The sequence below is a fragment of the Schistocerca gregaria genome, chromosome 2 (assembly GCF_023897955.1).
Source record: "Schistocerca gregaria isolate iqSchGreg1 chromosome 2, iqSchGreg1.2, whole genome shotgun sequence".
Taxonomy (NCBI): domain Eukaryota; kingdom Metazoa; phylum Arthropoda; class Insecta; order Orthoptera; family Acrididae; genus Schistocerca; species Schistocerca gregaria.
The window spans coordinates 617,412,278-617,437,793 of record NC_064921.1 but is presented as its reverse complement, the minus strand read 5'-3'; the positions used below and the strand labels follow the sequence as shown (position 1 = coordinate 617,437,793).

Below are 25,516 nucleotides of genomic sequence, written 5' to 3'. Positions count from 1 at the left end.
CATTGCTTCTTTTGTTGGATTAATTATAAAATCCTTGGCGTATGCAGAACAAAATGAGTCTTGTGGTGGGGCTGTGTTTTAGCCCTAACTATTCTTCCATATTTATAAAAAAAATACAATCATTGAATACAGAGTGCTGATAACTTAAGGTTAACAGTCCATAAGCTGTAGTAAATATGAAACCGCACTTTCATTTTCCTTGCAGTTCAACAATTTGTTTATTGCTCACTTTTTTGTCAGTGTATTGTATACAGTATTTTTAGATCATTACTTGATTGATCATTTTTTTCCATTGTATATTGAAGGAAAATCTTTAAAGATGTGTAGTGAGTAAACGGGTACATCAGTAGAGAGAAGCAGCTGGTGACAACTCATTCTTTAATCAGTAGTAACAATTAATTACTTTGTATTATTATACTTAGAGGAAAGGTAGTTTAGGATCTAATTCCATGTGAATGGTGAAGACATTAGAGATGAGTTACAAGCTGAGGTGTGACAAAGATTGGGAATAAAGTAGGCCAGCCTCTTTTCAAAGGATTGATATGAGTTTTTCCCTATAATGCAAAATCTAAAGCTAAATGACTGGATGGGAATTGGAACCCCACCTCTTAATATTTCAGTTGTCTGACTCATTGTATGCCCTTGCTGGGTTTTTTACTCACAGAGGCTCTAAGTGAAACAAGCTGGGAAGCTGCTACTTAAGAGGAGGAAACAAACCTGTAACTGCTTCCTGATTTATTCCAAAAAGCTTTTGTTGATTTACGGATGCTTGCTTAATATGAAGTCACAATTGTCAGACTATAATGATTTTCCGTATGCTGTAATGATGTTACTCCTCTTTTGCAGCCAATATTGTTACATGACATTATTTTGTCAAGAGTTTGTTGGCTTTTGGGTAAGTCATAATTTTTTTTTTTTTTTTTTTTTTTTTTTTTTTTTTTTTTTAATTGTGAAGAGTCCTAATTCCTTACATTATACCTGCCAGCAGTCTGTTGAAAATCTTTGTAACACAAAGAACAGCCCCACTGTGAACATTAGACAAAAAGGCAATACCAACATAAAAATTGCTTTCGTCTCTTGGTTGTGTAAATAACTGTTAACCCAAAATTTACCTTATTATTGACTTTAAATACTAAAAATGTGTAAACATGTTGGGAAATTAATGTAAGAATTCAAGACCTCTTCGGCAATTGTTTGCTTATTTACTTTTCACAATATGGTATTACAAAAATGTCAGGTTCCACCCTTCTGATTCCACCCCACATGATGTCATCAAGATGGTGGACACCTGTATTTCCAGCATATACACGTGGCGACCATAATGTCAATACATACATATGTGAACAAAACTCAAAACAACATGAGAATACTGGAACTAATAGGAAAACCACAGGAAGCTGGGGGTTTAGGGTGGGCACAAGCTAAATATGCGATATGCAAAATAGCACCATTGCAAAAAAATATTATCCTCAAAATAAAATAAAAAAATTCTCAACATATGGCATAACACCACAAACAACACAGGATTCTTACATTTTACATACCTATTTAGTTCAGATGTTGCCCCTTGATACCAGACACAACTCCAAAATGTGGTACCATAGATTTCACTTGACCTATGTAGCTTAAACAAAACCATCAATACCTAGAAAATGAAACCAATGATACCAAAACTCAAAATGTCATTGACAAATAGCACTATGTCGCCGTGGTTGCCCCTCCTCTAAAGCAGCCCAGCCCTCCCAACTTCCTCCTGTACTTCACATACTTAGTGACCGAGCGAGGTGGCGTAGTCGCTAGCACACTGGACTTGCATTTGGGAGGACGACGGTTCAATCCCGCATCCGGCCATCCTGATTTAGGTTTTCTGTGATTTCACTAAATCGCTCCAGGCAAATGCTGGGGTGGTTCCTTTGAAAGGGCACGTCCAACTTCCTTCCCTGTCCTTCCCTAAGCCGATGAGACCTATGACCTCACTGTCTGGTCTTCTCCCCCAACCCCACCCAACCCATAGTCAGTGCACACTTTTCTACAAAAAGAAACCCAATCCAAAATGCTTTACACAGTCACTCCTGTCTCGTGCCCACAAAAATGTAAAGATGAATGATAACAGAAATAATATGTAAGTACAGCAATCTTGCTGATGGCCAACGTAAATAGCTCAAACCAGGACAGTAGAAGTGATCCACAAAACTACTGTCCTCATTGATGATGATTTATTATAGAATCTTGGATTATATTCTGAGCTCAAACACAATGAGGTATCTTGAGCAGAATGATCTCCTCATTGCCATCCAGGATGGATTCCGAAAACATAGATCATGTGAAACCCAACTTGCACTTTTCTCACGTGACATACTGAAGGCTTTGGATCAGGGCAGTTAGGTAGATGCAGTATTTCTTGATTTCCGAAAAGCATTTGACTCATTGCCCTATCTACCCTTATTGTCAATAAATTTGATCATATAGAATATCAAGTGAAATTTGTGACTGAGTTGAAGACTTTTTGATAAGGTGGATGCAGCATGTTATCTTGGATAGAGAATCCTTTTCAGGTGTAGAAATAAATTCAGGTGTGCCCCAGGGAAGTGTGTTATGAATGTTGCTGTTCATGTTGTATATTATTGACTTCGCAGACAGTATTAATAGTAACATCAGGGTTTTTTTTGTGCAGATGATGCAGTTATCTATAATGAAGTAGTATCTGAAAGAATCAGCATAGATATGCAGTCATATTTTGATAAGATTTCAAGGTGGTGCAAAGATTGATAACTTGCTCTAAATGTTCAGAAACTGTGTGCTTTGCAAAACAAAACAAGAAAAGACATAGTAGTCTATGACTGTAACATCAATGAGTCACTGTTGGAACTGAAACTCATTCAAATACCTGGGTGTAACACTTTGTAGGAATATGAAGTGGAATAATCACATAGGCTCAATTGCGATTAAAGCAGGTGGCAGACTTTGGTTTATTGGTAGAATACTGGGGAATTGCACTCAGTCTAAAAAGGAGATTGCTTACAAATCAGTCATGCGACCTGCCCTAGAATATTGCTGCAAGTGTGTGGGACCATAACAAATGGGACTAACAGGGGTATTGAACGTGTACAGAGAAGGCCAGCATGATTGGTCACAGGTTGCTTTGATCCTTGTGAGAGTGTTACAGAGATACTGAAGGAACTAAACTGGAAGACTCTTGAAGATAAACTATCCCGAGAAAGTCTATTAACAAAGAATCAAGAACGGCTTTAAATGGTAACTCTAGGAATATGCTACAATCCCCTATGACTCTCCCACACAGGGGTTGTGTGGATAAGATTAGAACAATTACTGCACACACAGAGATATTCAATCATTCATTCTTCCTGCACTCCATATGCAGGGTGTTTCAAAAATGACCGGTATATTTGAAACGGCAATAAAAACTAAACTAGCAGTGATAGAAATACACTGTTTGTTGCAATATGCTTGGGACAACAGTACATTTTCAGGCGGACAAACTTTCGAAATTACAGTGGTTACAATTTTCAACAACAGATGGCGCTGCAAGTGATGTGAAAGATATAGAAGACAACGCAGTCTGTGGGTGCGCCATTATGTACGTCGTCTTTCTGCTGTAAGCGTGTGCTGTTCACAACATGCAAGTGTGCTGTGGACAACATGGTTTATTCCTTAGAACAGAGGATTTTTCTGGTGTTGGAATTCCACTGCCTAGAACACAGTGTTGTTGCAACAAGACGAAGTTTGCAACGGAGGTTTAATGTGGCAAAGGACCGAAAAGCGATACAATAAAGGATCTGTTTGAAAAATTTCAACGGACTGGGAATGTGACGGATGAACGTGCTGGAAAGGTAGGGCGACCGCGTACGGCAACCACAGAGGGCAACGCGCAGCTAGTGCAGCAGGTGATCCAACAGCGGCCTCGGGTTTCCGTTCGCCGTGTTGCAGCTGCGGTCCAAATGACGCCAACGTCTACGTATCGTCTCATGCGCCAGAGTTTACACCTCTATCCATACAAAATTCAAATGCGGCAACCCCTCAGCGTCGCTACCATTGTTGCACGAGAGACATTCGCTAACGATATAGTGCACAGGATTGATGACGGTGATATGCATGTGGGCAGCATTTGGTTTACTGACGAAGCTTATTTTTACCTGGACGGCTTCGTCAATAAACAGAACTGGCGCATATGGGGAACCGAAAAGCCCCATGTTGCAGTCCCATCGTCCCTGCATCCTCAAAAAGTACTGGTCTGGGCCGCCATTTCCTCCAAAGGAATCATTGGCCCATTTTTCAGATTCGAAATGATTACTGCATCACGCTATCTGGACATTCTTCGTGAATTTGTGGCGGTACAAACTGCCTTAGACGACACTGCGAACACCTTGTGGTTTATGCAAGATGGTGCCCGGCCACATTGCATGGCCGACGTCTTTAATTTCCTGAATTAATATTTCGATGATCGTGTGATTGCTTTGGGCTATCCAAAACATACAGGAGGCGGCGTGGATTGGCCTTCCTATTCGCCAGACATGAACCCCTGTGACTTCTTTCTGTGGGGACACTTGAAAGACCAGGTGTACCGCCAGAATCCAGAAACAATTGAACAGCTGAAGCAGTACATCTCATCTGCATGTGAAACCATTCCGCCAGACACGTTGTCAAAGATTTCGGGTAATTTCATTCAGAGACTACGCCATATTATTGCTACACATGGTGGATATGTGGAAAATATCGTACTATAGATTTCCCAGACCGCAGCGCCATCTGTTGTTGACAATTGTAACTTCTGTAATTTCGAAAGTTTGTCTGCCTGAAAATGTACTGTTGTCCTAAGCATATTGCAACAAACGGTGTATTTCTGTCGCAGCTCGTTTAGTTTGTATTGCCGTTTTAAATATACTGGTCATTTTTGAAACAACCTGTATGAAAGGAACAGGAAGAAACCCTAATAACTGGTACAGTGGGATGTTCCCTCTTCTAAGCACCTCACAATTGTTTGCAGAGTATAGATGTAGACATAGATCCCTCATCAGTTAGACTGCCAAAGGTGAAACCACCACATAACAGGTTCCTGGTCCGAGCTGGAATGCTAGTCAGCTTTTTGATCTCATTACACGCATTACATGTCAAGTAGTCAGAAGTCAAGCCAAACCCCTGCAACAATCTTATAGTCATCATCATATCATTGCCCAGCACTTTCTGGAGCAAATAACTGTTAAACTTTCCCATCATATCCATCACCTAAAGAAAGAAAAAAAAGAAGAAGAAGAACTGTATTAAATTTCGGTCCATAGCAAAAACATGACATTTATCGTACCTAAAGCAAACAAGAATGTGTAAACTGTAAAACAATAAATTGGAATAACTCACTGGCTAGACAGCAAATCCTTCCAACAACTAATTCACAGAATTGTTATGCAAAGTCAAATGATCAACTACCACTTGTAACACAACCAACTTCACAAGAGCACCTACCAAACACTACAACACATCTACAAACACGTCCTGACTCAAAAACACCATGCCACAGTGATGTCATGTAACACAGCACATCCAAGTCATGGGTCAAAGCAGATGGATGGAATCGGATGCTTCCATTCACATGGCCTGATTATGCAAAATAAACCCTTTTTTCACTGAAACTCAGTATAGACTTTATGCGTTGTTTTATTGCAAAAGCTGCCAAACACAACTGTTTGATTAATTTGCAGAATTTGTATTTCAAGTTGGTAAATGTATATGTGTAATTCCCCTCTGTGTTTGCAGAATTCAAAAGTGGCTAGCAAACCTGGTCTCATAGAGTTGAAGGGTCCTGCAGGCTCACTGATGCTTGTCTCAGTGTTAACTGATAACTTGGCAAAAACAAGAACAGAATTACTGACAATCATAAAGAAGACAAGGTTAGTTATTAAATCTTGATGTACTTTCATTCCAGCACTTGTTGTCTTTTCCTGTGTTTTAATGTGATGTGTGATAAAGGTAAGTAGGGAAAATCAATAATCTAAAAAGTGTTGATAACAGCTGTGTGTCTGGATTATTTTTTTAATTTTTTTTTTGTAATAGGTGCCTCATTTTGGCCGACAGTTTAACTTATGTACTCTCTACAGCATAATTTTATGTTCTCAATGTGAGACATGACACAGAGTGCAAAACAACACCAGGAATTTTTAAATTGCGGCAGATAGTATCTCCAGGAGCAACACAATACCACCTGTTTATAAAATGTAACTTCCATGATAACATAGCTTTCCGTTACTATATAAAGAAAAAAGTTCCACATCTTTCTGTAGATATCTGGAAGAAACATCAAACCACTAGAAATATTTTTGAATTATTACTTTTTCAGTTTTTCGTATGCTGTTGGATTGTCAGTGTGTTGCACCATAGTACATTAGGTGGTAAACAAACTTTTTTAGCATTTTGGTCATTGTCAGGGGGTTTAATTTGTGTTGGATAAGTCCTAGATATCAGGTTACTTCAAGGGAAGTTTTCTGTGTATCTCAAATTTATCGCTTTTCGTAAATCATAAGTTTTGAGAAAGTATCATTCGGTCTTAGAACTTTTGCCTGACACTTGCCAATGCTTTCATCTGTTGCAAAGTTTGTTAATATGAAAAATGCTGAGTTGCAACCTGGTTTGGAATACTGATTAAAACGTAGATTCCCTATAACTGCCTGGGTAAGTCAGGTCAAAGGTTGGAAGAAGACAACAGCATACCATCTCTAATGGAAATGCCATATGGCTAGGGCGTCACAGTGGGTAGACCATTCGCCTGGTGCAAGTCTTTCGAGCTGACGCCACTTCAGTGACTTGCATGTCAAAATGGAGATGAAATGTTGATGATAGGGACAACACAAACCCAGTTCCTGAGTGGAGAAAATCTCTGACCCAGCCGGGAATCAAACCTGTGCCGTTAGGTATGACATTCCGTCACTCTAACCATTCAGCTACCAGGAGTGGACACTATCTCTAATAGGACCTTGCCTATTAAGGCACTGTTCTAATCAGCCTTCAAGATAATGACAACTTGGCCTATTTTAGCTGTAGTTAGTAGGAGATCAGTTGCTATTTAAACTGATGGTATAAAATATGTTATTATATATGTGTCTGAAATAAATGGAAGTAGGAAAAGATAATTCTTGATTCTTCTGTAGCTAGTTGTTGACGAGGATATAGTTTTAAAGAACATGTACCTGACCAAACATTTCCCAGTATCATATTTTAATGGTCTACATTCTTCTGTATTTTCTTCAATTTTAAAACTCTCAGTTCTCATACTTATTTATTGTTTTTCTTTTCACATTTGAAGGCTTAGTTTACCGCACTCATTTCCTCCTGCTCCCCAGTTTCAAAGCTGCTAATATGTTTTTCTCTGTAATATATATATGTGTGAATGTTTTGTTGTGCTTTACACATCTGTCTCCCTCCTCAGTTGGTGGTACACTTGCTGCTCTGTGGTCTAAATACATCAGCTAAATGTCGTGTGAATGCCAGTCTGGTGCAAGTGTTTTGATTTGATGCCACTTTGGCGGCTTGCACCCCCTCGCTGTACTGTTTGGCAGCCAGAATTCTTCTTGTTGAAGAGTCACTCATTGGGAAACTGGTATGTGACTTGTGAGTTACACTTTTATTGTTGGAAAGTATGAATTCATTAATTGCATTATACACTCATAAATATGAGATTTCTTACTCTCACTTGATTACTCGTATTTTATTGTAATTTTGGGAGACGTATTGAGGCTAAGGTTTCTGCGTTTTGTATATAGTCTGTGAGGTACATGCAAAGACTAATGAATATTAAATTCATTTGTAGTTTACTGGTAAACATGCAGACATTGCTACTTGCAACGAAAAAAATAAGCACTTAGAAATGTGATTCTTATACACTGAAGAGTCAAAGAAACTGGTACACCTGCCTAATACTGTGTAGGGGCCTGTGCGAGCACACAAAAGTGCCGCAACATGATGTGGCATGGACTCAATTAATGTCTGAAGTAGTGCTGGAGGGAAATGATACCATGAATCCTGCAGGACTGTCCATAAATCCATAAGAGTACGAGGGCGTGGAAATCTCTTCTGAACAGAACGTTGAAAGGCATCCCAGACATGCTCAATGCTGTTCATGTCTGTGGAGTTTTTTTGGCCAAAGACAGTGTTTAAACTCAGAGGAGTGTTCCTGGAGCCACTCTGTAGCAATTCTGACAAATGGGGTGTCACAGTGTCCCATTGGAATTGCCCAAGTCCGTCAGAATGCACAATGGACATGAATGGATGCAGGCGATCAGACCAGATGTTTATCTGTCACCTGACAATAATCGTATCTAGACTCGATCAGAGGCCTCATATCACTCCAACTGCACACGTCCCACCCCATTACAGAGTCTCCAGCAGCTTGAACAGTCCCCTGCTGACATGCAGTGTTCATAGATTCATGAGGTTGTCGCCAAACCCATAAACATCCATGCGCTCGATACAATTTGAAACGAGACTCATTCAAGGAGGCAACACTTTCCCATTCATCAACAGTCCAATGTTGATGTTGACGAGCCCAGGTGAGGAATAAAGCTTTGTGTCATACAGTCATCAAGGGTAAAAGAGTGGCTCTTCAGCTCTGAAAGCCCATATCAATGATGTTTCATTGAATGGTTCACATACTGACAATTGTTGATGGCCCAGCATTGAAATCTGCAGAAATTTGTGGAAGGGTTGCACTTCTGCAATGTTGAATGATTCTCTTCAGTTGTCATTGGTCCCATTCTTGCAGGATCTTTTCCGGCTGCAGCGATGTTGGAGGTTTGATGTTTTACCAGATTCCAGATATTCATGGTACACTCGTGAAATGGTCGCATGGGAAAATTGCCACTTCATCGCTATCTCGGAGATGCTGTGTCCAGTCTCATGTGCCCTGACTATAACACCATGTTCAAACTCACTTAAGTCTTGATTAACTGCCATTGTAGCAGCAGCAAGTGCTGTAACAACTGTGCCAGACTTGTTGTCTCGTATGAGCATTGTCGACCACAGCCCTGTACTCTGCCTGTTTATACATCTCTGTATTTGAATATGCTTGCCTATACCAGTTTCTTTAGCACTTCATTGTATATTAAGCAGTGATCTGTTAAATATTGTAGCTGTGTAACAGTATATCAAACTGGATGTGTAATTATGAAATTCCATTTGGGTACTTGGGCTCTATACAGGAATAACTTTAGAATTGTGAAAGACCTTGTTGTATTGGTAAATCTTATAGTGAGGGAACCAGTGGGAAAGCAGCAGAGATATTATAAATTTGTCAAGTGCAGAGGTAATTACAGGTAGATGACAAGAGAAAATGGAAAGTAAGCAGTTTTTGATGTTTTGAGCAACAGTCATACAATATTTTTTTAAAGGAACACACCACCATTTGAATGTTTTATTGTTTGTTTAAGTACAACCCAGATTTAGGCCTTTTATTTTATTTTCAAATATTTACTAAAAGCAAAAATTGTGTACAGTAAGAACATTTAAAATGTCAAAAGATGTAAAATGTCTTAAACAATGAATGAAAATTGGAGTAATTACCAAATATGTACTTACATTTTGTGCCTTTAACATATATTGCAGGACACTTAACATCTTATCAAGCTCAAAGTTGGCCATCATGGACAGTTAGATAGTTATGTATAGTCTGAAGATATTTAACATTAATAGTCATATATCTATGATGCTGTGCCATTTTAGTATTTAATTGCTCTATTGCTCATATTCTTTGATTTCACTATCATTATGTTTTCAGGACCTGTGCTAACCTTTTACTTACCAATGTAAGCCGGTTTTTACTAAATATCACGTGCTTCCATGGTTACGTACTTGTTACTAGGTGGTGATTTTACATCTGGCATTTCATGGGGAACCAATATTTTTCTTAATTTGTAGCCAACTTTGAGCCTGGCAACATGTTATGTTTCCTGCAATATATGTTAAAGACATAAATGTAAGTACATATTTCATAATTATACACCAATTTACATTCATTGTTTAAGGTGTTTTACATCTTTAGAAATTTTGTGTGGTCTTACTGCATGCAGTTTTTGTTTTTAGCAAATATTTGAAAATAGCCTAAAAGGCTGAAACCCAGGTTGTACTTAAAGAAACAATAAAACATTCAAATTGTGGTGTGTTCCTTTAAAAAATAGAAAATGGAAAGTTCGTGCGATGAGAAGTGCTTGTGAACATGCATACGCATCCTCCAGTCTCCACTGCCTCCCCTCCGCCCTCCCCCTTACCTTTCCCCCCCCCCCCCCTCCCCACACGCACACACACAAAGAGAGAGAGAGAGAGAGAGAGAGAGAGAGAGAGAGAGAGAGAGAGAGAGGGGGGGGGGGGGGGAAGGCTTGTGACGATTTTTATTTTTTTAAATTTTTTAAGGGAGTTTAAAGCTAGGAAGTTTGAAGAACAGTTAAATTTCTTAGTGTCGGAAAGATAGGATACATAGTCCTAACCCTGTTTCGTGGGGGAATAATGATGTTCAGATGTTACAGCTTCTGGGTTTCGTAAGTTTTAACCAATTTCCATAGTTTTTATTTTTTTTAGAATACGTTTGTCATAGGGATACAAATGTTTTTACTGTATGTTTTTGTTCTTCAAAGTATACATGATTATGTATGAAATATGAAGAAATTGTACTTGTTAAGAAAAATATAAAATTATCATCATACAGGCATAGTCCCAGGGTTTATGGTACACCATGAATCGTTTTTAATTTGTCATTAATACTCACAGACTGTTTAGTTGTGTATGGTATATCTTGATATGTTTGTCCACAGGTAACTTTACACATGTTATATTCAAAACAGATATCATAATCTTCTAGGGGGACCAGTGTTCTGTGTATATTCTGCTTTCCTTGGTTGTCCCTTAAAGGTGTATACAGCGAAAGTAACTCTCTTCAAGAGCTGCTCTGCCACATTGATCCAGAACATTGTTGATGACATAGGTGCTGGGTTCAGTACATGATATGTTACACCTGCATTTTGCATCAGTATATCCAGGAGATAGAAATACTGTGTATCTTCCTGTACCCCTTGGCATATATCCTCATAAGTGGATATGAGAACAGACACTATTTGTGTGTATCAACTCCATTCATTCCTTTGTTGTAATCAATAAAACAATAGGTCTCAGCTTCATTTCTTCATGTTTATGCACCTACACATACTTCGGTCTGCCATGAAGCATCAACAAGAGGGGAATATTTTACCTATCAGCCCATTTCACTGTAACAATATTGTTTTACAATACGAATGTTAGGTCTCCCTGTCTCCACCAAAGACAGTTGACATATGTTTCTTTGTTGGTCTTGCAGTCCAGCTGGCCCGAGTGCTGCTGTTGAGCTACTTTTTGAACAAGTTCAGAGAGCTGTACCAGTTGTCCATGAAAATAGTTTTCCACTTTGCAAACAGTGTCTCTCACAATTAGAGCCCAGGCTTTCCACTTGGTGGAAATTTGACAGATACAGCAACACTTTCCTTCTCTTTTTGAATATAGATTCTTCGGATTATAGCTTTCCCATTCTCTGAAAAGCAGACTTTATATGTCTTTATGCCAAATCCGGCTCTCTTTGGTTGATTGTATTGAAGATAGGAAAGTGTACCACTAAACTTCTACGGGCCATCGCCATTGTTAGTGTTGTTGCCTGGAACATATACTCTTCGAAATATATCGAGCTGTTGTGAAATGACTGGTCTTACCTTTCTCAGTTTATAATGTTGTGTGGTGGTGGTGGTTAGTGTTTAACGTCCCGTCGACAACGAGGTCATTAGAGACGGAGCGCAAGCTCGAGGTAGGGAAAGATTGGGAAGGAAATTGGCCGTGCCCTTACAAAGGAACCATCCCGGCATTTGCCTGAAACGATTTAGGGAAATCACAGAAAACCGAAATCAGGATGGCCGGAGACGGGATTGAACCATCGTCCTCCCGAATGCAAGTCCAGTGTGCTAACCACTGCGCCACCTCGCTCGGTATAATGTTGTGTTTTTAGTGAATTAGTAGCAAAGCGTAAATATGTGGAGATAGCCTTGAATCTTATGAGTGTCATTGTTTCAGCAAATATTGAGGTCTCAGTTAGTTTTTATTCTAAAAGAAAATCTTCTCCATTGTAGGCTGTATCTTGATGTATCTTGGGTGTGATGAGAGGATTGGAGGTGTGTGAGGATGTGGCATGGGAAATCAGTTTGTGGACTAGCTTTGTGGGGTATTGCCTGTCTGTGAAGGCCTTCTTGAGGCCTTCAGTATACTGAGCAAGGGAGTTCCTGTCACTGCATATAAGTCAAACACAAGTGGCTAGGCTGTCACAACAAAAAATCCCTCCTACACAACCTAGCAACTCACGGAGTACACATTTGCAGTCGTGAGAACTCCCTTGCCCAATATGCCCAAGGCCTCATGAAAGCCTTCACAGACAGCCAATACCCCCAAAACCTAATCCACAAAGATTTCCCACACCATAACCCTCCCCCCCCCCCCCCCCCCCCCACACACACACACCCCACTCCACACTCCAGAAAACAATTTTTTTTTTAAAATTGTTCTGCTACATATAAGAACCAGCTACAAAGGAATTCCCCCTCATCACCTAGTATTACTCTGGACTAGAACAACTGAACCAGTGTGCTAACCACTGCGCCACCTCGCTCGGTATAATGTTGTGTTTTTAGTGAATTAGTAGCAAAGCGTAAATATGTGGAGATAGCCTTGAATCATATGAGTGGCATTGTTTCAGCAAATATTGAGGTCTCAGTTAGTTTTTATTCTAAAAGAAAATCTTCTCCATTGTAGGCATCTTGATGTCATTTGTGTAGCACACGATTGACCACTTTCGATGATCAGGTCATTATTAAGCTCCTATAAAAGAACACACCAAAATAGAAGAGTACTACATTGCTTATATATTGCTGATAGAGCTCACAAGCATAATAATAACAAAGACTTAAATTAGACATAAGTTATCTTCTATACTTACATATACTTAACACTGTAGACTACGTTGCAGGCACTGTGGCATACAAATTAAATTATCAGTCGACATGTGATGCCACACATGAAATAGTCTATATACAATAGAACTCAAGGATGGAAACACTATCCATTCACTATAAGGTCATCATCATATTATAATGACAGTTCATTTCTGTTCAATAAATATTCTTCAGTCACCTGATGCCCTAACATGTCTTGGATTGCCAGTGTGTTTGTAATGCTATTTGTAGAAGTAGGCACTACTTGAGATTTTAGACACACACACACGCACGCACACACAAAAGCTGTGCTTTGGTGCCAGCTGGACTACAATGCCGATGCTGTATTTTAGCAGGTGGGCTGGTTGTCAGGTGGCATTGGCAGAGGGAGATGGCTGGGCATGGGTGGGTAACAGCTTTGAGGGAGGCAGCCAGTTTACTGGCTAGGAATTCTGGTGCAAGTGGTGGGAGGTATGTGGGCTAGTATGTAGTGTATGATTGCTGGGGGCAGAGGGTAGTGGCGCAAGCTGAAGGTGACATGGCGACGTGAATTGGGAGGGGGTGAGGGGATTTCAGATTTGTTCTTGGCAACAGTTTTTCAGTGATTTTCCATCCTGATGGACAGCTAATGGTAATCGTACTGACATTAAAAGCTGTGTAGTGTTTACAGCAGACCTGGTATTTGATGGCTTCTTTCTCAGGTGGCCTGGCCTATGATGGCCCAGAATAACACTGCCACAGGACAGGAGTAGGAGGTTCTGGGTGGATGGATTGGGAAGTTCTTGCACTTGGCGTGACGTAGGGATATTATCCCTGTGGCAAGGGGTTGGGAGTGAGAGTGACATAGAGATGGACTCGGATGATGTGTAGGTTGGCTGGATGATGGAAAAGCAATTTAGGAGGATTGGGAAGGATTCTGGGCAGGCTGTCTCTCATTTCAGGGCAGGATGAGAGATAATCAAAGCTCTGGCAAAGAATATGGTTCAGTTGTTCAACTCAAAAGTGATATTAGGTGACGAGGGGGACACTCCATTGTAGCTAATTCTTGGGTGCGATGAGAGGATTGGAGGTGTGTGAGGATGTGGCATGGGAAATCAGTTTGTGGACTAGCTTTGTGGGGTATTGCCTGTCTGTGAAGGCCTTCTTGAGGCCTTCAGTATACTGAGCAAGGGAGTTCCTGTCACTGCATATGAGTCAAACACAAGTGGCAAGGCTGTCACAACAAAAAATCCCTCCTACACAACCTAGCAACTCACGGAGCACACATTTGCAGTCGTGAGAACTCCCTTGCCCAATATGCCCAAGGCCTCATGAAAGCCTTCACAGACAGCCAATACCCCCAAAACCTAATCCACAAAGATTTTCCACACCATAACCCTCCCCCCCCCCCCCCCCACACACACACACACCCCACTCCACCCTCCAGAAGACAATTTTTTTTTAAAATTGTTCTGCTACATATAAGAACCAGTTACAAAGGAATTCCCCCTCATCACCTAGTATTACTCTGGACTAGAACAACTGAACCATATTCTTCGCCAAGGCTTTATTTCTCATCCTGCCCTAAAATGAGAGACATCCTACCCAAGATCCTTCGCACCCTGCCTAAAGTTGTGTTCCATCCTACACAACATCCTAGTCCGTTCTTATGCCACTCTTACACTCAACCCCATGACACAAAGACAATATCCATATGTCAGACCAAGGTGAAAGACCTGCCCAGTCTGCCCAAATTAGACTCTCCTACTCCTGTCCTGTTGCAGGCTTATCCTACCTCATAAGATGCAGGGTCACCTGAGAAAGCAGCCATGACATATACTAATTCTGCAGCAAACCCCGCACGGATTTTTATGTCAGTATGACTACCACATAGATGACCACTTTTAAACTGTTGCCAAGAACAAAGTTGACCACAATATCCAGCTGAAAAAACTTCCACATTTCAATGGCTGCTTCATGACCTGGGCCATATGGGTCCTTCCCTCCACTACCAGCTTCTCTGAACTACACAGATGGAAGTTATCCTTACGACACATTCTCTGTTCCTGTAATTGACACAGCTGCAGCATAAGGTAATGCACTGTTCCTTCATCCTTCACCCAGCAGTTTCCTCTTCCTCATGTTACACCCTCTCAACTCATGTCCCTACATTGATTTCAGCATGTGCTGCTCCCCACTGGCCCCTACAATTGTGCATTCCGTATCTGACCTATATACCTGACACTGCTCACTCTCACATTCCTAGCTGCCAAACCATCTGCCTCTCTGAGCTGCTAGCCACCTAACCCCAGTCACTCTTCCTGCCTCCCACCTCCATCTACCTCTACCCACCCCACCAAAAACTACCCCCACCACAAACAGTGAACCTGCCAAATTACAATGTTGGCACTGTTAGTCCAGCTGGTACCATGGAAGGGCATATGTGCACGTGTGTGTGTGTGTGTGGGGGGGGGGGGGTGCTTTTGCTTTTCTGTGAGTGGTTTCCTTTAATCCAAAAGTATTAATATTTACATTGCATGTGTTATACTTGGAAAGTATTTTTATGATAATATTATTGGTGACTGTACCTGAAATTCTCTTCCATATGTATGTAGGACACTCCTTGCAACATTTGGGATGCACGTTATTATACTTTCAGTTATAGGCTACTTTCATAACTGTACTTCATAGATATGAAAGCATTTGCAAGAGATGCAACTGACATTCAGATTTTTATGACTATGCTGATATCTCCCTTTGCCAGTGATATACATATTGTAATTGGAGCAAGCAATTTGATAATGTCTAATCCCACCTGATTCTTTTATTTTTTATTATTTATTTTATTTACTTATTCAGCTATAGACCATTTAGCACAATTGTATTGGATGTGTCAGCTATGTTACAGAAATAGTGTATAAATACATATAAATCATCAACATAGTAGGGTAGGAAAACCCAAGACAGGATGGCCATATGTGGAATAAACGGCAGTCCTCCTGAATGCAAGTCCAGTACATTAAGACTGGTGTAGCCACCTCGCTCCATACATGATTGGAAGGGGAATCGCAAATACATAATCTAAATTGTGATGCAACATGCACAAGAAGTAAATCAGTGAACAAGAAATTCTGAAAATGGAAACACTACTGAAAAAGTGAGAACACATTTCATAACACGGCTGAAAAGTAAAACATGCACAATAAGTAAATCAGGACTGTAGGTAAACCATGAAACTGATGTAAAACACCTTAGTAAAAGTAAAAACAAATCAACACATTATATAGCACTGTTGAAAAGTATGATGCATGAACACATAAAACCTGTCGACATTGTATCTATCACAAAAGATCCGTTCTCAGAGGAGGTGTGTTGCACTGCATCTGAAGTATTATACTGCATATGAAACACGGAGAACAAAGTACCCACAGCAGAAACATGGTTTGCAAAGACAAACACAGCATAGGTGGTACATCAGTTAACAGAATCAAAAGAATTAACTACAATTGAGGCCTAGTAATTCCATAAGATAACATATTCATTTACATTGTAGAGAACTTCACAACAAGAAATAATTTTAATTCTGCTCTAAAAGCAATTTCCGTCTCCAGCCTCATTATGTATGTTGGCAGTGCATTATAAAGAATGATACAAAGGTGGCTCACATGTTATTTGTATAATACAGCGAACCGGTTGCACCAAGATCACATGTATTTGAGTATGGGGTGTTCTAACTTTTTCTACATGGAGGGACTCACAATTGCAAGTATTATATCTGTGGTAATTGGAGTTGGTTTGCAGTTCACCAAGTCCAGCTCTTATTATTAACACATTTGTATGTGTACAAGGTAATGGCCACCTTCTGTAATGCAAAAATTTCACTTAATCGATTATTAATTTTACCCCAGAAAACTATCCCATAAGCCACAAAGGACTGGATGTAACCAAAATAAACCATTCTAGTGCCATTTGGGCAACAAAAACAGAAATAATTCTCAGAGCGAAACATGCAGAACTGAATATCCGGGAGAGTTTAGTTACATGGTCTTTCCAGTTAGTCTTGGTCAACATACATTCCTAAAAGTTTTGTGCAGTGTACCCTTCCTAACACATCTCTTCCCAGTACCAGATGGAGATCCTGCTTTTGTTTCATCATTCCAAATTATAAATAGTTTGTTTTCTTCACATTAAGTGTCAGTCTATAGGCTTTGAACCATGAATGCAAGGACTTATCATCACTTAATGTTACACTAGTGTCATCTGCAAACATAATGGTCTTGGTTGCATATTCTTTGGTGTTTATGTCATTTGCATTAATGAGGAAAAGAAGGGGGCCTAACACACTACCCTGGGGTTACACCTACTTCGACTTTCCTGCCATCAGATGCTAATCTAATTTTATGACTAGCATGAGCTGATGTGAGCTCCAAAACTTGTGCTCTATTTTGCAGATGTGATTGAAACCACTTGTTTTCTGTTCCTGTTATCCCCATTGCTTCCAACTTATTTAAAAGAATTTCAGACTAACCACATCAAATGCTTTAGAAAGATCTATATTGAGTTCTACAACAGTATTATGAAAAGGATTGTTGCTACTGACCATATAGCGGAGATAAGTCACAGATATGCACAACAAAAAAGTTAACACAAAATAATCTGTAGGCCAACAAGGCCTTTGTCAGAAATAGATGACATACATAAACACACACACTCACGCAAATACAACTTATACACACATGACTGCAGTCTCTGGCAGCTGTTCTACAACTTTATTGTTGTTATCCAATACTAACAATTTCATCAGTTTAATCATTTATCACTGTTTCTGTACTGCTATCTGTTTGAAAGCCATGCTGGTTATCATTCAGTAGGCTGTGATTGTCTAAGTACATGGCAATTCGTTGTTTTATTAATATGTCAGTTACTGTAGAGAATGTTGAGAGGAGTGAAATGGATCAGTGTTTTTAAACTTTGCACTTATTCCCACCGTTGAATGAAGGTATCACTTTCAGTAGTTTTGATCTCTGTGGGAACACCCCCTCTGTGAATGATAAATTAACACTGTGAGTCAAGAGCTTAGTGGTTTGTGAACAGTATTGATTATAAGTGACATTGATACATCATCTACACTAGCTGACATTTGGTCTTTGAGGCTTTTAATCACCTTTACTACTTCATTCTCACTAGTTGGAACAAACATCGTTCTGTATGCTGTTATCTAAACCTGGGTTTATCTTGGTGTGTTGAATTTTGAGCTAAATGTTTGTCAAGCATTTGTAAAGTAATCAGTTATGTAATATGGTAGGTGTTTTTTGCCAATGGTGATATCATCAACTTTTATAAGTGTAACTTTCTGCTCTTCATGTATTTTTCTATCTCAACCTTACCTAGACTAATATGATGTGGTGTGTCATGCTTGGAACAGTTCAGAATTTAGGTTGCTTAACAGAAATGTACATATATAACATTTTTTTTTTCACTGCATATGAATACTGTCCATATGGTATAATGGGATGTGTACCATTTTGGCATCAGAAGAGATATTACATATAATGTAAGATTTAACTATCACTAATTGGCACTCCTGCAGACTATATAATATGCATGGGCATACTTTATCAATATACTGCTAAATTTTCTTTGAATGTTCCAAATTACAACAGCTGATTACAACCTCAGCTTGCATTTTGAGTATTTGTGGTTCCCACATTATATGAGGTCTTGTAGTGAAAGGATGGTATTTTCATCCTTAAGTTATACTGCATAAGGAGTGTTTCATGTGTGGCTTCACATGTCAATTTGTAATTTAATTTGTGTGCCACATTGCATGCAATGTAATGCATACTGTTAATGTATACGTAAGGAAGATAAGTTATGCTGAATTTTAAGGCTTGGTTATTATTATGTTTGTGGCTTCTCCAGACTGTATAAAAGTACTGCATTACTCTTTTTATATTAATATGTTCTTTTATAGGTGCTTGATGATAACATTGTTGTTGAAATTGGCCAGTCGCATAACAAATGAATGATATAAAGGTACAGCCTACAATGGGAAATCTTTCTTTTTATGAATTTTTTGTAGGCTGTGGACCTGCATATGAACAGGATTATCAGTTATTTTTCTTTTTGGCCATTTGTCGCTTATAGAAGGTTTTCATATCTGTGACATGTGGATGCAGAGAACAAAGTACAACTTCATTTCATCAACTGTTAGGAGAAACCAGCCTATGTTGTTACTGCTTGAATTAATAGCCAGTGTTTTTGTGCATAATGATTTGCATTTCTTGCAGTGGACTAAAAAAACTGTTTTGTTAGAAATTCATTTATGACCTGACTTTCTGTAGTATATTGTCCCAGACCCTGTAGAACTGTTGACTCTGTTTCATATGTCACAGTGTAGATACTAGTTTTAGGACGATTAGCTACACTGCCCCAGTCCCAGTGAGTTGCCTATGAATAGTCCGCAGCACACTTAGTTGTCACCTTGGCACATGTTCCTTGCATCACCATGCTTTGTTGTGTACTTCCTGTTTCCTTGTCATTCAAAATGCTATTGTTTTCATAACTTGATATATTGCCCAGAATGTCATAGTCTGCACTATTACTCAAATCACTAAAGTCACTTTCTTCCAAACAATGCCAAATACTCGCTGCTTCTGTTTCGTGGAGGTTAGGCATGTGGCACTCACTGAGCTTACAAAACACAGACTGAATTCATGTAAGCTCAAATTAATGCCTCAATTTCACAAACTTACAACTAGTGCCATCTATTGGTGTGGCTTTAGAACTATTACAGAAAGCATCAAGGTACAGAAAAGTCGCTAGTGGCACCTAGAGCACAATGACAGGTGTACCATCATTGTACGACAATGCACAGAATTGCTATGATGACGGTACTGATCATTATACGAGAAGAGAAAGGAGGAAATAGGTATTACAAATAAATGATAAAATATATAGAAACTGAAGGTAAAAAAGGTCACTCCAGACTGTGTACGAGATGCTTAGTACAGGAAGAGAGCTATTATATGTTTGCTTTGCTTGTGTCACTTCTAAATGAAGGATGTGGAATGGAGTTTTCTTCTTTCAAGTTTTTATACATTATTATTCTCCCTTTTATTGGCTACCTTAAAACTGCTGCAGGGGAGAAATATAGCTAGTACGGTAATTGACATAACTATTAGTCTTGTTTTAGTCTGCATTTCAGTGAATGGTAAGTAGATGCTCCATTATTCTCAGATATTGCTTAAAGTAAAAAATAGTATGTAACAGCTCAAGTGTGATTGGCATTATTAGTGTTAATACTCTTCATCAGAATAAACGTACATAAGTATACATTTTTGGTAAATATTCTCCATCTTCAAACTTACAGTTATCTTCACCATCCTGAACCATTTGACATTCATTATTGGAAAAAGATGTCCTTTAGCCTTTTCCATTACTAAGTCTTCATATACATGTACCCATGTTGCTCGTACATGTTCCCTGATTGTATCTACCCATCTTCGATTAGGGTATCATCTCAATCTTTGCTTCTCTCTTGGAATCCAGTAGAGAGTGTCCTTGGCCCATCTTTTTTCTGTGTTACTGACTACATGTCCTGCACACCATTGTGGCCATACGTACATTGTCCTCTCTAGTGTATTCGCTGATCTATTTGTTTCTTTTCCTGCCTCTCCCAGTAATTCTCAAGATACATATATCTGTTGCTTGCTGAGCAATCTTCAGTTTGTGGCTAGTTTTCACATTAAAAGTCCTTGTCTCACTTCCACAAGTCAAAATTGGCAATGATTAGATTAGATTAGATTAGATTAGATTAATACTTGTTCCATAGATCATGAATACGACACTTCGTAATGATGTGGAACGTGTCAGGTTAATAAAAGATGTCTGTACAAGATATTACATTACACAAAATATTACATGACACTAATGTTTAAGTTGTTTTTTTCCCCTTAATTTATGTCTAAAAATTCAGCCAATGAGTAGAAGGAGTTGTCATCTGAAATTCTTTTAATTTATTTTTAAATGTTAGTTGGCTATCTTTCAGGCTTTTGATGCTGTTTGGTAGGTGACTAAAGACTTTTGTGGTAGCATAATTTACCCCTTTCTGTGCCAAAGTCAGATTTATCCCTGCATAGTGAAGATCATCCTATCTCCTGGTGTTATAGCTATGCACACTGCTGTTACTTTTGAACTGGGTTGGATTATTAACAACAAACTGACTGTAGGTTTCTTTTTTCAGGAAAATTGGAAACCTTGTTTTGGAGACACTGTTTAGTCTGCAAAAAGTGTTCCAGATCACTTTTACTCTTCTGTTTGTTTCTTTTACTGTCCATCCAGCCATTGTCTTCATCTACCGTCATAGAAAAACTTGCAAACTGGTTTAAGACTTCATTATTTACTTGGACTACTTTCTTCTCACTGTGTTCATCACTATTATTTTTATATTCTTGTAATTGATTTTCAGCCTACTTTCAAACTTGCTGTACTGTTTCCTGCCATTCAGTTTTGTAGGTTACCTGCACTTGAGGCAAGCAGTACTGTAAGAGCTGTAACAGTGAGACTGAATGTGGCAGGTCTGTGTGTGTGTGTGTGAATGCGAATGAAACTGTGGTGCTTAAGTACATGGGAAGAAATGTAGGAGCACATTGATTTCCATGCACAACTTGGTGTTTAGGAGTGCCACATGAAAGAGTCTGTAATAAGTGGTAAAACCTGTGCGCAAGTACATGCAAATGCATGGCTTGTTGATTTTTGTCTGTTCTAAAATCTTCATGGTGTGTGCACTGTGAGTACATTAGATGCAGTCATGTTCCATATGAAAACGTATTTAAGACATATTATTATCGCTATTACAGCAGTAGGTATTGTAGCTATCAATTCGAACATATATCAAAGAAAATGTTTCGCTGGGGCTAAGAAATATAGGTGCCCTCACAGTCGTACTTCTTTGATTAAAGAGCATGAGGTAATTAAAGGTGTGTGTATTCAATGTGTGCTAGATGTGCACTGCATGCCCTGCAAAAATTAGTCCATTTAATGAATACAGTACTTCTATTTTGAAATCTTTAGAATATAGTTAGTGGATAGGCAGAGAACAGCACTAAATTCTGCTCTTTTGCTGGACATGAGAATGACTAATTGCGACCTGTGGCATTCTGCATGCTGAGGGATGGCTGTGCTCTTGTGAACAGACTGGGGTTTAAAAGGGAACAGAGGAAACGCCAGGAACAGGGGAAATGTTGCCAGCCAGCAGGAAAGCTGAGCCTTTCGCGGGGGAAGCATTCTGTGGTAAGGCCACACACATTGTTGAGAAAATGTGAGCAGGAAGGGAAAGATAGAAAGGTGTGCATGCATGCAGTTTTCAGGAGAGGATACAACTTGATGTCACTGAATATGTGCTGTGAAGGGACCACACTGTTTGCTTCATCTGGCAAGGACACTTTCACAGTCCACACCTCGGCATTGGCATTATCTAGACACATTCCCAGAGGTGTTTGTGGTCTTTCTTTTTTACTGCAAATGTCTGTAATAATCTAAAATTTAGTGAAGTATTTTATTTCAAAAACTAAAATAGTTCTTAGTGCTTTTATTCCATTTCAAAATGACAACAGAAGTAAATACAGCTTTGAAACACCTGCTTGAAAAACCGTTTTCCACAAGAACACTTCAAGAGAAACTGGAAGTAGTTAAAAAAGGTAAGCGGAAGCCACCATTACCTAACTTAGTTTCAGACCATAAGAGCAAAAAAGAACACTACACCATACATTTTTCTGTTTCACAGTATGAATGTGTTGACTGTTTGTGACAGGCTGTCCCGATTCAAATAAACTTTTCTGTTAGCTGTGTTTGCCGTCTTCCTGAGAAAAACCAGTGTGGAATGATCACGACTTTTCAGATTTAAATCTCCTGTTGCTCAGCCAACAAATACATTCAGAATCACAAAATTATTTTCAGTCATTGCAGTTAAAAATATTTGGGCAGGGTAGTTTTGACATCTTAGTAAACAAGCAGCACTGAAGTAATATTAGCCAGCAAAATGAACAAGTTAAAAGGAACAGGTAAATTTTGAAGAGACTCATCCATACAATGTCTTATTTAGCTAAACAAGAGCTCCCATTTTGAGTGCATAATGAGTCAAATGCTTCTGCCAGTGAAGGAAATTACCTGGAATTACTGAATGTTTTGAAAAACTATGACCCCTTGCTAGAAGTGCACTTGAGTACTTATACAGTATTTTGAGGAACGTCTGCAAGTATACAAAATGACATTATTAAAGCTATTTCTGAGATAGTCAAGGGATCACTGAAACAGGAAATAGAAACAGCAGACTTTTTAGCCACTATGCTTGATGAAACTTCAGACATATGGTGTAAATTGCAACTGTCCACAGTTCTGCGCTACACTCATGAAGGTGATGTGAGAGGAAGATCCATTGGTTTTGCTGACATCAGTGTAGACAGAACTGCTAATGGTTTGTTTGCTCACGTTGAGCGCATAGTTTAAGAATTTTCCATTGCGAAGAAGTTGGTTGGCCAGACGTATGACAGGAGCATCAGTAATGAGTGGTCATATTAATGGCCAACAGAGTATGGTTTGTCACAGTATCCCAAGACTCTCTATAGTCAGTGCTATGCCCAAGTATTAAATTTGGTTTTGGAACAAAGCATCTCTAAAGGAGTGTCAAATATTTTTCAAACTCTGAGCAATCTTTCTTCATTTTTTTCCAAATCTTCCTACACAAATTACAAGTTACAGGAATTTGTTCATAGGAAGTTGCCATCATCTGCCTCAACTAGGTAGAAGTTCTCATCCACATTAGTCAACACAGTGAAAAACTGTGGCAGTGTTCTGGACAATAGTGATAATTGAGACAACAATGGTGAATTCTCGAGGTTTCATTAGCTTTTCTAACAACTCTGTCACTTTTCTTATTCAAAATTTTTTCTAAGTTGTTCAGTTGCAGAGATGTCTTGTATAACATACTGAAAATGAAAAACTATGATGTCATTTATTGCAACAAGAAGATTAAGGAGGTTTCAGAACAGCTGCAATTTGACACGGAACGCACTTTCGAAAGTTTTTGGATGTTCTCTGTGGCTCAAAAATGTGATACACATTCTAAACATAGATGAAACAGAAATTGACGTTTATCGTCAACTGTATTTTGAAATAGTAAATTACGTTATGTGTGAGATAAAACAAAGTTCTCTTCTTTTGATAAGCTGGAATTTTTTCACCTGCATTACTCTCAGAACTATGAAAATTACAAACTAAAATTTCCTGACCATCTTTTACATAAATTGTCATCAATTTATGGACTGCTCTTAGATTATGTTGCTTTGAAAAATGAACTAATTCTACTAAACAGTTCACCTGAATTCTCTTCAAAGAATGTATACCAGGTAGTTTCATTAATGAATGAGCATGGGCTGATCTCAGGGTTCAGTGAACTGTGTAAATTTTCGAATTTGATATTGTGTACGGACGCAGGAGGAGCTGGCCACTCTTCGCGAACAGCTGAGCGTGTTGATGGCCGCGGTCAGCCGTCTTCAGGCTGCTGCCTCGGAGTGTAGCGGCAGTGGGGAGTCTGGTGCGTTGCAAGGTACACCCCAGGTGTTACATGCTTCACCCACTGTCCCTGCTGTCGAGACATCTTCGCTGGTACCCGGGCGCGGTTGGGCCACCCTCTCCCCAAGGGGAGTGGCGGGTTCAGCGGCGTTCGCGGCGCACAAGGCGGAGGGTCAATGTGGAGGCTGGCCGTGTGGCATCGCCCGCTCTGCCTGTGAGTGGACATGTGGCTGCTCCTTCAGCAAGGTCCGAGCAGGCACATGTGGGGAGGGGTTTATTAGTTATTGGGAGCTCCAACGTTAGGCGGGTGATGGAGCCCCTTAGGGAAATAGCGGAAAGGTCGGGGAAGAAGGCCAGTGTTCACTCTGTCTGCTTGCCGGGGGGTCTCATCCGAGATGTGGAGGAGGCCCTACCGGCGGCGATAGACAGCACTGGGTGCACCCGACTGCAAATTGTTGCTCATGTCGGCACCAATGACTCCTGCCGTCTGGGTTCAGAGGTCATCCTCAGTTCGTACAGGCGGCTGGCGGAGTTGGTGAAGGCGGAAAGCCTCGCTCGCGGGGTGGAATCAGAGCTAACTATTTGTAGTATCCTTCCCAGAACCGATCGCGGTCCTCTGGTTTGGAGCCGAGTGGAAGGCTTAAACCAGAGGCTCAGACGATTCTGCGGAGAGCTGGGGTGCAAATTTCTCGACCTCCGCTATCGGGTGGAGAAATGTAGGGTCCCCCTGAATAGGTCAGGCGTGCACTACACGCCGGAAGCGGCTACGAGGGTAGCGGAGTACGTGTGGAGTGCACATGGGTTTTTTTTTTAGGTTAGAGAATTCCCTCCCTAGGCCCGACAAGACGCCTCCTGAGACGCGGCAAGGCAGTAGGCAAAATGCAACAAGGAATAACAATATTAATGTGCTTATAGTAAACTGCAGGAGCGTCTATAGAAAGGTCCCAGAACTGCTCTCATTAATA

The 25,516-nt window shown here is 39.7% G+C and overlaps 1 protein-coding gene across 1 annotated transcript in view; it reads left to right on the top strand.

Annotated features, from left to right (window-relative positions):
• The window catches only part of LOC126334592 (translational activator of cytochrome c oxidase 1-like), a 59,419-nt gene that overhangs the window by 5,393 nt on the left and 28,510 nt on the right, over window positions 1–25,516 (top strand). Inside the window, exon 3 of the mRNA XM_049996985.1 lies at window positions 5,770–5,903. Within this exon, the coding sequence (XP_049852942.1) occupies window positions 5,770–5,903 (134 nt within the window). The remainder of the gene's footprint in view (window positions 1–5,769; window positions 5,904–25,516) is intronic.